Source organism: Labrus bergylta, chromosome 8 (assembly GCF_963930695.1).
Source record: "Labrus bergylta chromosome 8, fLabBer1.1, whole genome shotgun sequence".
Taxonomy (NCBI): Eukaryota; Metazoa; Chordata; class Actinopteri; order Labriformes; family Labridae; genus Labrus; species Labrus bergylta.
The window spans coordinates 6,127,400-6,138,605 of NC_089202.1; the positions used below are offsets into that span (position 1 = coordinate 6,127,400).

General features: G+C 37.3%; 2 protein-coding genes across 5 annotated transcripts; both read left to right on the forward strand.

The window, feature by feature from the left end:
* The first annotated feature begins 523 nt into the window (after positions 1-523).
* Positions 524-4,946, forward strand: LOC110001687 (C-C chemokine receptor type 1). Its single transcript, XM_020657189.3, has 3 exons — positions 524-750; positions 2,199-2,333; positions 2,865-4,946. The coding sequence occupies exons 1-3, from the start codon at positions 723-725 to the stop codon at positions 3,764-3,766; spliced, it is 1,065 nt and encodes a 354-aa protein (XP_020512845.1). The 5' UTR covers positions 524-722; the 3' UTR covers positions 3,767-4,946.
* A 385-nt stretch (positions 4,947-5,331) lies between these two features.
* si:cabz01093077.1 (C-C chemokine receptor type 2) lies at positions 5,332-10,931 on the forward strand. 4 transcript variants are annotated; one of them, XM_029281976.2, is made up of 5 exons: positions 5,332-5,532; positions 6,257-6,351; positions 9,443-9,591; positions 9,696-9,868; positions 10,001-10,931. In XM_029281976.2, the coding sequence occupies exons 3-5, from the start codon at positions 9,447-9,449 to the stop codon at positions 10,712-10,714; spliced, it is 1,032 nt and encodes a 343-aa protein (XP_029137809.1). In that variant the 5' UTR covers positions 5,332-5,532; positions 6,257-6,351; positions 9,443-9,446; the 3' UTR covers positions 10,715-10,931. The 4 variants fall into 4 exon arrangements, with proteins under 4 accessions (XP_029137809.1, XP_020512834.1, XP_020512837.1 ...); XM_020657178.3 differs by lacking the exon at positions 6,257-6,351; XM_020657181.3 differs by lacking the exon at positions 6,257-6,351 and having other exon boundaries at positions 9,446-9,591.
* Positions 10,932-11,206: the final 275 nt, after the last annotated feature.

Here is an 11,206-nt window from a genome sequence, read left to right on the forward strand (position 1 = left end):
ATAATTAATATAATTAGGCTATCATAAGAAGAAGACAAATGGCTTCTATAAACAGATCAAAATAGGGTTATATATACCCTCAAAAAGTTATTCAGAATATAATCTGACACTTCATAATCACACAGATGGTAGGCTAGTAGGTGGATTATTGCTTTTAATGTATGAAAATAACACTGAGAAACATTCAACAAGTGTCCTACTCATTTATTTCTTTTTAAAGGCATTCCTAATAGAAAAAATAGATATTTTACATAGACTACTGAAGTATGATTTTATCACAAGTATTACTCAGATGATTTTAAATAAAATGAAAAAGGACAAAAGTGGGCTATAACTTCTACTCTCATTAGATAATGGTCACTTATTGTAAAATACTCTTTATTTGCAATTTGGATCTAAAATATGAGTCTAGCCTTTAACTAAAACCTGCTGTTACTATGTGTTAGTATGAAGATGTTTTTGTCAACACCTGGTTTGTGTTGTGTTAGTCTGTCAGTGTGTGAACTTCAACCAACTGTGAATTTGTGCTTCTGATAAGGATCTTGTATTCACACTGAGGGGATGTACAGGAAACTAACTCATGAACTTTATCTCTCTCTGTGTTATTCCGTGACAGTGCACTGCTGATTCTCTCTATTGAAGGAAAGTCGGTTTATCACTCTTTATCATCACAACCATAAAGACCTGGACATAGAAGTAACAACCCCTGAAGTACAGCCTCTATGAGCAACACAGAGACAACCATGGCAGGTAAATGCATTTTAATAACTGTATGTTTCTTCTTTGCAAAAAGTTTAGTTTATTATTGATTCGTTAGAGATATTTCTGTGCATTTTTTTTAACTTGCGGTATAAGACATTGTAAATTTGCATCCCATGCTGCGATGCACAACATGCAACATTTCTTTGGATTCTTATTCGGATAATTATAAATCTAGTTGTTTATCCTGAAATAACCTTATTTTTTTAACGATACAAATTGATGAACAAAATATTGTTTGGTTATAAGAGAGAGTCATCCTCCACTAAAAATCCTTCAATAGAGAGGGTCTAGCAAAAGCTCCTTTAATATTTTTTGAATGTAGTGATGTTTTTTCTTTGAACATTTTCAGATGCTTTATACCCTAAGAATTCACACAACCTATTCCAAAAGGTTATTTTTATGTCAATCAAGCATATATATTGCATATGGTATAGAAAATAGGTTCAAATTCACTTCAAATAAAATTGGAGAAATTCCTCTCTGAACAATTCAGAGGATTCCTAATGTTTCAAATGAATTATGAATAAAGAAAAGTGAAAAAAATGCTCAAAAGTCCAAACGTAAAATGATTAGTGTACTCTTTTTTTAAAATCTTTTTTAAATAAGATAAATAATATTAGCAGAGTCAGAGGGCATTTTTATACATACATACATAATGTTTACGTGTAGGTTGATCTAGAGAGGACTCTGTAGAAAATAATCTGGGGCATTCAGATTGAAGTAACCTGCCCTCCATGTCTGCATCAGGATCGATGAAGTAAAGAAAATGTAATGATGACGTCATGTACAGTGTTGCTAGAGACTGCGTGACAACAAGAACAATAACACTAACTCTCTGTTGCAAAAAAACTAAAGCTGTTGCTTGGGTAGTTCGAACAACATTGAATCTGCAAAACTAAAAGAAACAACAACTTGAAAATCCACTTTTAAATGAAAGTGAAGAATGAAAACCTATCTATCTTTCTGAAGATTTCCACAACAGGACACATTTTAATGAATGTATTTTGTATCTAATTTTAGTTTGAATTCTGTTTGTTTGTTTTTCTTTCTATTTCAGGATCAAACCTTAAACTCACATCTTGCATCTCATCATGTTACAGGCTAATCTTTTCTTTTTTTCAAATCTATAAAACTCTTTAAACTCATAGATGTGGCTCCACAGCATACCAGCAGGTGGCACTATAACATTCATTATCAATTGACATTAAGGGCTGAATGACAGAGTAAGAATGATGAACCTTTCTCATGTTTTACTAAAATATCTAACTTTATTTAAGGCGCTTCAGCCTTAAATAAAATGTTCTTACCTCCACTTGTATTTCTTCTCATATAACCTGATTGTATATACTCTATAAAATGACAGGTAAGCTGCAAAACAAGGCTGCTTTGATGTAATGCAAAAGTGAAATCAATTAAAATAAATACTCTGTTTGCAGGTTACGGAGAAAACATAACCCCTGAATATGATTATGGAGACGACTCTGCTCCTTGTGACTTTACCGAGTTGTGGGCTTTCGGGAAGGTGTTTCTGCCTACAATCTACAGTTTGGTCTTCATTCTTGGCTTTTTGGGTACGTATTTGAGTGCATGTTTGAGAGAAACAGACACAATTCCAGTGTGTATTTTTAAGTTCAAACTTTATTAATGTCTAAATGTCAAAATTAACAAACAACAAAACCCACAGTAGGATAAATAATTTGCAAAAACACACACAAAGTAGTAATAAAATAGTTAATAAAAACTATGTACCAAAAAATTATATTCTTAAAAAGAGGCAATTGTACCAATGGTAACGTATAATACTGTATCTTATGTAGTAGAGAACCAAGATCATTACATTTTCAGAGGCATCAAGTTGGCAAATAATTGCAATCATAAGATTTTGTTAAGACAGCTCCAATAGTATTTAATGGTGCAGTAACATGTTTGTTTTTTTTTTTACTTGCACTGCACCATCTACGTCTTGTCTCTTTAGCTTCAGCTGTATCAGCTGTAATCAATAAAGGTTAAAGGTGAAAAAGAAACTGGGGACAAAATTGCCCCTTAAGTGCATTTCTTCCACATATGTAAAAAAAAAAAAAAGGTCCCCCCTCTCCCCACAGGTAACGGCCTGGTGGTGTGTGTCCTCGTGAAGCACCGCAACCAGACCAACCTGACAGACATCTGTCTTTTCAACCTGGCTCTCGCTGACCTCCTCTTCGTCCTTACGCTGCCTTTCTACATTCACTACTCCAACGTTGGTCAGTGGACATTCGGGGACTTCATGTGTCGGCTCACCTCCGGCTCCCATAACACTGGCTTCTTCTGCAGCATCTTCTTCATGGTTGTCATGACGATAGAACGTTATGTGATCATTTTACACGCTCACAAAGTGGCTAGATATCGTACTCTGAGGGCAGGCATTGCGCTGAGCGTGGCTGTGTGGTTGGTGAGTTTGACTGTTTCACTGCCTGTTTTTATTTTCACACGTGCAAATAATTCACAAGTGTTGAGTTGTTACTACAACCCGCAGAGCGACACTTGGAGATATTATAACATTTTCATGGCCAACATACTGGGTCTTTTGATCCCCATGTTGGTGATGATAGTTTGCTACGCCAGGATTATCCCCATACTGATGAACATGAGGAGCAAGAAGAAGCACTGTGTGGTCAAGCTCATCATCACCATCATGGTCACCTTCTTCATTTTCTGGGCCCCGTATAACATTTCTCTATTCCTGACCTTTATGAAGTCCAAACTGCCTGGTGATGTGTGCAAGCTGGAAAAAAATTTAAGGCTAGCGGTAACAGTGACGGAGACATTTGCTTACACCCACTGCTGCCTGAACCCCATCATTTATGCCTTTGTCGGGCAGAGGTTCATGAAACGGGTCGTGCAGTTCTTGAGAAAGTGTGTGCCCTGGATTTCCCTCTCCTCCACCAGGGATCTTTCAGATAGCTCATTCAAGAAAAGCTCGGCCATGTCAAGGTCATCTGATGTCACCACCATTTTGACTAAGTAAAAGGGGGTGGGACCCAGTGGTTTAGTAGGGCCTGAATAAGTGGGTATACTCTTTTGGTGTATAATTATAATTTTTCCTTCCAGCAGAGGATAAACAGCCTCTGTTACTAACAGTGACATAAGACTCCTCTTGCATATTTAGTTAGTGCGTGCTAGCCAATTAGAGACAGAGTAGAGAGGGTCATCCCTTCACCATCCTAGGAATTGCAGCATCCTACTGAATATGGTAAATCAATTAATGGTGTGAATCAGAGGACATTTAGAAGTGGGTATACCCTATGGAGACTGAAAAATAAGTGGGTTATACTCCATATACCTGTGTATACCCTGCACTACACCACTGGGTAGACTGATGTAAATTGTTTTAAAGACGCGGCCTACTGTTTGACATGTTTGACTGGGTAGCTCATCTTCTTGTTGCATGATTTGTTTTACTTTTCTTCTTCATTTTCCATCTTTAATGCTCCCTATGTTAAAAACAAAAGATACCCGTCTTCAGATCTTCTTGACTTATTTTCACTTTTGAATATTTCATTGAAAAATGTGATTTAATGTGCATCACCATATAACTTGTGGGTGTTTCTAAATGCTATATTCCCTTCCTGGACCTGCTGATAATGGAGGAAATAAAAATGTCGACTGAACTCTTGCTGCATGTGTTCATGCCAGGCTCTAACTACAAAGTTAGCTTGTCTCCACTGTCTTACTTTGTTTCCTCCTTTTTCCACACGTCGTGACGAGGTTGCAAGTTGGTCTAAAAAAAAACTTCAAAAAAAACACCCAGAGTGTAAATCTACATTTTCTAAATATTCTGTATCTCTCTCTCATCATGGAATCATTGTTTTCACTTCGATAATGGAAAACTTTGATGATGAGTTAAAGTAAAGGGTTTGTTGTTTGAATCTTGAATTTGTATTTGTTCTTAATTCTGTTTTATAACTCGTTTGTATACATGTAAAATATTTTCCATGTTTGCGTTATTTTGGTGTTTTCATACTGAATTTTAATTTTGGCATACATATATTTCTGCCAACATGCATCATACTTCAGCTTAAGATTGAATCCTCTGTAGCCGACTGCTGCTATTGTTGCTTTTTACTATTTTTGGTTGTAATTTGTTTGTTTTTTTAAAGTGGTTTAATATGCCTATAGAGGTTATTAAAGTTTAATATCTCTCCTCATTTCTACGTGTACCAAACAATGATCTTGTCATACGTTTATTTTCTCAACCAGCATCACAAAATCCAAAACATAACACATTCTCAATTTCTTAAATAAAGTTTGACATATTCACCAATAAAATAAGGCAGATGATTATTCATTAATGTAGTGTTATTATCATGACAAAGCCATTAGTTTCTGTAAACATAAACATTTTTAGGTATATAGGTTCTACATTTTCTTGAATTAATGAGAAGTGTTTTATTACTGATGAGCTCTAAATTGTTTTGGAAAGTCATATCACTTAACGGTGTGTTTGTAGAGCACACAGAAAAACAGAACAGCTCCTTATTAAAATGCAATTCCCCTTCGTGCTCATTTCCTGCCACGTTCGCACATAAATGAACATTTCTCTGAAAACGCACCGACACCTCTGTACAGGTTTAACACAAGGCGGAGGAAACAACAAAACGCAGAGTTCACCTTACCAGAAATGAGCCCTTCAACAGGATTTGAGACAAAAAGAGAGCAAGGGAAGCTGACTAAATTACAAAACAAGTTTGATGCACCACAGGAGCAGTGATTCAGAAGACAGGTGGACAGGAGGTAACCTGTTTTATTTTAAACTGGAATGTTTCTCATGTTGTTTTACTCGATGTTTTGCGTCTTTCTTTCATCCTACAGCTATAACCACGATGTGTCGTGTGCGTGTGTGTTTGTGTGTGTGTGTGAGCCACAGGAAGTGAGGGTCTGCATTGGTGTCACAGCAGGTGGTTCTGCAGGTGACGATATTGAGAGAAAGTTTGAGATGTGGTTTGATGGAGATCACATCTTTTTGATTATGGACAGCCTAGGAGGAAGTTGGTGGATATTAAAAGAATGCGGGTGTCAAATATTTGCATCTACACCACTGATGCTTGTTGCATAGACCATTTGTTTTATCAATGACTTCACAGTACACTAGGAGAGAGAAAAGCAATGAGTTCAATCCAATAGTGTTGTAATTATCACCACTGTTCTTTTTTTTCTTAGATTAGGAAAATTGTTTTTCAAGAAACAAAAGTTAAACTTAAGTTTGTCACAGAAGCCTTTCAGGCATGAGTCACTTATTCATGATTATATATGGAAAGTTTCAACTTAAAGGGCAGGGAATTCCAGCAATATCTCTAAAATCCCTCACACAAACAAGTGGTTTCTTTTCCTCTTTTCATTTAAAGTGGTATCTCTGTTTAGTGTAGCTCTATCAGACATATGCAATGGAGTGGTACATTGTGCCTACTATACTATGTGAAGAGGACAAACATGTAATCTTCTTCATCTGTTTCTTTAGGCTCTGATTTTTTATTCTAACACTTAGAAGAGATTTTTTTCCTGAACATCACAAGATCAAAGACCTGGAAATCAAAAGTTGTCATTGCTTATAAAGTAAGTAATGGAACATTCATTTGTACATTTTAATCAGAGCAAGAATGTAAACGTGTCTCTTATTTGGTAAAAGCAGGATTCCTTTTTATTTGGATAAAACCTTGTTGTTTTTTCTCAGAATGATAATTAAACCCTTTTTTTGGAAGATATCAGTATGAGTGGGGATTCATGGAACAAAGGAAAGTTAGCTCTGAAAACAACAACAACAAAAAAAGCCATACTTAACCGTTATAACTAATCAACTATTTGTTGGATTGAATGTGAGATAAAATAAAATAGAACTTGTTTCAAAGTTAATCCAAAAGACAAATAAACTTGGTTGAAGTCTGTGAAGATGCTTCACCTCTCACCCTGCTGCTAGTTTGGAACTGTTCTGACATTTCTTGAAGAACTTTAACCAAATGTAGTTGCCTTACGGATACATCTTTTATTTTTTTTACCATGATTTACCATGACTGAGAATCTTTAAAGAGAAGATCAATTTGCAGTACTTAGATGGTAACTTAAGGCCGTGCAACCACATCTTGATGTATTTCATAGGGCTCAGAACCAAAGTTATCCTTTTTGTCTGGAAAACCACTTTTGTCTTGATTGGGTAAGGCACGCCAGCCAGGTTACAGCAATTGTTACACACTTTGTTAGTTGTAAAATAAGATACTGAAAAATGTTGGATGGAGCACAGTATACAAACTTATTTGATTTATATGATTACCTTTATTGCTGTTTAGATTTGATAGATGGTTATTCTGGTAAATGAACATTGTTGTAGTGTTATGTCATCTGTCCCTGAGTCTTGCGTCAAGAAACACTTTATTTTTTATTTTTACTTTATTGTGTCTTTGTGGTGTTTTGCACCATTCACCTCATTGTTCATCTCTGTCCCTCTCTACATCCTCATTCCCACTTCCTACAACCAATTCTTAATCATTCTCTAGACCAGGGCTTCTCAAACATTTTGGGCTTATGTACCCCCTTTCAGATTTTTTTTCAGCCAAGTACCCTGCTATCCCACCAAAGACATTTTTCAGGAAATCATTTGGAAAAAGCACATTACTAAACAAATGTATGTGGTCTTCATAAAACTGTTGGCTTATGTCATCCCGCAAAAGACAAACAGTGCTTCGGGAGGAACAGAATACGTGGAGATAAATCCCATAAAAATGTGTTAAATATCATATCACTATCACATTTTTTTTCCATACTGATCTTAAAGAAAGATTTTGCAAGTTACTAACCAGTTTAACCAAACTTATTTCCCTGTATAATGTTTTTAAGTGCACAAATACTGTGCTTATAAGTTTAGTCTATTTAAAACTGTCTTTGTTGGGGGGGCTGGACATCTTCACAGAACATTTTTTACACCAGAAATGTCTTTCCCTGCATTCTGACAAATTTCTATGTACAACTGTAGGCTTTTATGCACCACTTTAAATGAATGATTTAGTATTGTGTCCTCTTTTGTGTCTTTAAATCTATGTTAGGGTTCATCAGGTACCTTTTTATTAAAACATGTAGACTTCAAACATAATCCAAAATGTGTTCATTCTGTGACACATGGTCAAAGTAAGTTTTACTGAATTAAGAGTTGTATTCACGGAGGGGGCGGGACATCGTTGATTGACGGACAGACAGTCACCATGGTTACTGACTTTCACCTGCCTGCTGCACACTGAACGAGAGGAGAAAGAGCTGCTGACTGACATCACTTCAAGCAGCATACATAGATACTAATTCATGGAAATAAATGTTTGTAGGTGACTGTTCAAAAACATTTTTTTAACAATCAAGGTCCAGACCTCGCTGATATTATCGCCTCCCTCCGTTTCATTCTCGTTCCCGTTATCACAACAGGTGAGCTTCGAGTGGTGAGGCTTGTTAATAACTTTAAAAACTAAGAGAGAGCAGAAAACACCGGCAGCATCAGTTTAAATATCGGGATTACAAGACAAATTACTATCAACTGTTGTTGAAATGGCTTCAATGAACTTGAACTACATCTCCCATCACAGACTTCCTGTCTGACTCTCCGCAGACTGTTCACGTCTCTCCGGCTCGTTAAGGGTTCGTCATGTCGCTGCCCGAAGAACAAACCTTAACTTTGTAAACTCTTCAGATAAATGTTTATGGCATCCTGTCGGTTTGGAAATATCTCAAACAGTTACATGTGACCGGGATGGAGTTCTTTTTACGGTCTAACTCTTAAGTTCCGTTTATGTTGCGCTGCCGAGCAGAAGGGGAGGAGGGAGACGCGTCTGTGCAGGAGCTTCAACTGCAGCATGATAAAATGAACACATCGGCAGATTTTCAACATGTTTAAATCCTTCACGATCCAAGATTGTTATTTCGCACACCACTAGTTTGCTGTGATGCAACTTTTCTTTATGACATTTGTCCTACCCCCTGCTGTACTCCCACGTACCCCTAGGGGTACGCGTAGCCCCATTTGAGAAACACTGCTCTAGACTGAGTCACTAAACTTCCACACCCAGCCACTGTGATGGCACTGCATTGTTGTTTAACACCTTCTTTACCAAACCTCAGAAACCCATTTTATACTCTACAACTTGCATTATCTTGCAAATCAATAAATATAGCTAATATATATACACATAATTATATAATATTATATAGAAATATAATAAATCTTGAAAATAATCTTGAAAATGTGTGTATATATTCCACTTTACTCTTATTCGTGTAAATATTTATTGTACCTATTATTGAAACCTTACTTATATTCCTATTCGATTTGATTAATATTTTTATTACTATATTTCTACTGCTATATTGTATATTTTGGAGCAACTGTAACAACCGAATTTCCCTCTGGGATTAAGAAAGTATTTCTCATTCTGATTCTGATTAGGCACCTGGTTAGAACCTGCCTGCTTGCCTGTCAGCTATTTAAATTTTGTTTATCAAGATCTCACCTAATCACTCGACTCATCCTTTAAACAATATCTGCATTTGGGCCCTTCCCCTTGATGACAGAATTGACCATGCATGACATTACTGTGTCTGATTTATAACTACTTTGCAATATGTTGTCTCAATTAAAAAGCAATGACTCCATATTCTGTTTTTTCCACAGCAGTATGAACTTATCAGAGTACGAGACGTCGACGTACGACCAAATATATGACTATAACGCCAACAGCTGTGATCAGGATGCCTCTCCAGAGTTGCCTGACAGAGCCATGCTGATTCTTTGCTACTCTCTGTTTTGTCTGGGTCTACTAGGTATGTCCTTAAAGACCAGCATCTTGAACACAATGTAACCTTCTTTGAACTTTTCATGAACCTTTGCATTAAGCAGCTTTTCCATCGTTCCATTGAATTCATAGGCAACAGCACACTTATCTGGGTTCTCCTCCGGTACATAAAGCTGAAGAGTATGACTGATATATGCCTCCTCAGTCTCGCTCTGTCTGACCTCATACTGGCTGTATCCCTGCCACACTGGGCCTACAACTCCAAGAACCTTGCATCATGCAAACTGATGACAGGAATTTATCAGGTAGAGCTTCATTCTTTTTTTGTTACACGATAGTTACAACACAAAACAACTAATGGGGATCACTGAGGTCAAAACCTAACAACAATGTCACTTCATGTCCTGACCTTGTATTTCCTCTGACCCTCTGAACAGCTGGGTTTCTACAGTGGGACTATGTTTGTGACCCTAATGAGTTTGGATCGCTACCTAGCCATCGTCCATGCAGTTTCAGCCATGCGAGCCCGGACACTTCGCTGCGGCATCACCGCCAGCATCGTTATCTGGATTATTTCCATCCTCATGGTAGTCCCTCAGGTGGTGTTTGCCTCCTTGGAAATATATGAACATGACAACAGCTCTCATTGCCAGCCACTGTACCCAGAAGACTGGCAGATTTTCTGGAAGATGCAGCGAAACTTCAGCGAGAACACAGTGGGCCTCTTTGTTTGCCTCCCCATCATGATCTTCTGTTATGTCAAAATCCTTGTTGTGCTATCCAAGTCCAGGAACTCCAAAAAGGACAAAGCTGTGAGGCTGATATTGACCATAGTGTGTGTGTTTATAGTGTGCTGGGTCCCTTACAATGTCACAGTTTTCCTTCAGACGCTGCAGCTATTCAACGTCATCACCACCTGCGAAGCATCGACAACTATCGACAAGGCCACGCTCTTCGCTGAGATCATTGCTCTGTGCCATTGCTGTGTCAACCCGATCATATACGCCTTTGTAGGGGAGAAGTTTAGAAAGTCCCTGAGCGGTGTTCTTACAAGGTGCCTTGGGTTGAGTCACCACAGATGGGTCACATCAAGCATCAGAGACACCACAGAGAAAGAGACATCGAACACACCTGTGAGATCAGAGTTTTAGCAAATATAAACACGCATAGCTTTTCTTGAGTTGTTATGTGCAAGTGTGTGTATGTGGTGCTTCATAGAACTGTGATGAATTTTTGAATATTCCAAGTAAGAAAAGATAATACTTTATATTGAAAGTTCATACAATTGTATAAAACATGTAATCAATCATTTTAGAATTTTAACTGTTGTTTTATTGGTGCAAAATAAACTAAACAAATCAAAGTTCATTCTTTCCTTCATTCTCTTTTATTTGACAGGTAAAAACACATTTTACCTTTGAGCTATGCTTTTAAAACGTTTGTGTGTGTGTGTGTGTGTGTGTGTGTGTGTGTGTGTGTGTGTGTGTGTATGAAATGTCACAAGAGTAGCACCTTCACAGATCACCCAATCACCACACTTGAGCTTGAGGTGTACCTCAAGGAATCGTTCTAGGAAACTTGGATCCTTCAGTCATAACAGCAGATCTCCTACCAAGTCAATAAGTGTTTTTGGTCATTCTGGG

Coding starts and splice junctions, on each gene's coding strand:
- LOC110001687 (XM_020657189.3), top strand. CDS start 723: ATGAGCAACACAGAGACAACCATGGCAG. Junction 751..2,198: donor CACAGAGACAACCATGGCAG/GTAAATGCATTT, acceptor CTCTGTTTGCAG/GTTACGGAGAAAACATAACC. Junction 2,334..2,864: donor CTTCATTCTTGGCTTTTTGG/GTACGTATTTGA, acceptor CTCTCCCCACAG/GTAACGGCCTGGTGGTGTGT.
- si:cabz01093077.1 (XM_020657177.3), top strand. CDS start 9,393: ATGTTGTCTCAATTAAAAAGCAATGACTCCATATTCTGTTTTTTCCAC. Junction 9,592..9,695: donor GTTTTGTCTGGGTCTACTAG/GTATGTCCTTAA, acceptor TTGAATTCATAG/GCAACAGCACACTTATCTGG. Junction 9,869..10,000: donor TGATGACAGGAATTTATCAG/GTAGAGCTTCAT, acceptor CCCTCTGAACAG/CTGGGTTTCTACAGTGGGAC.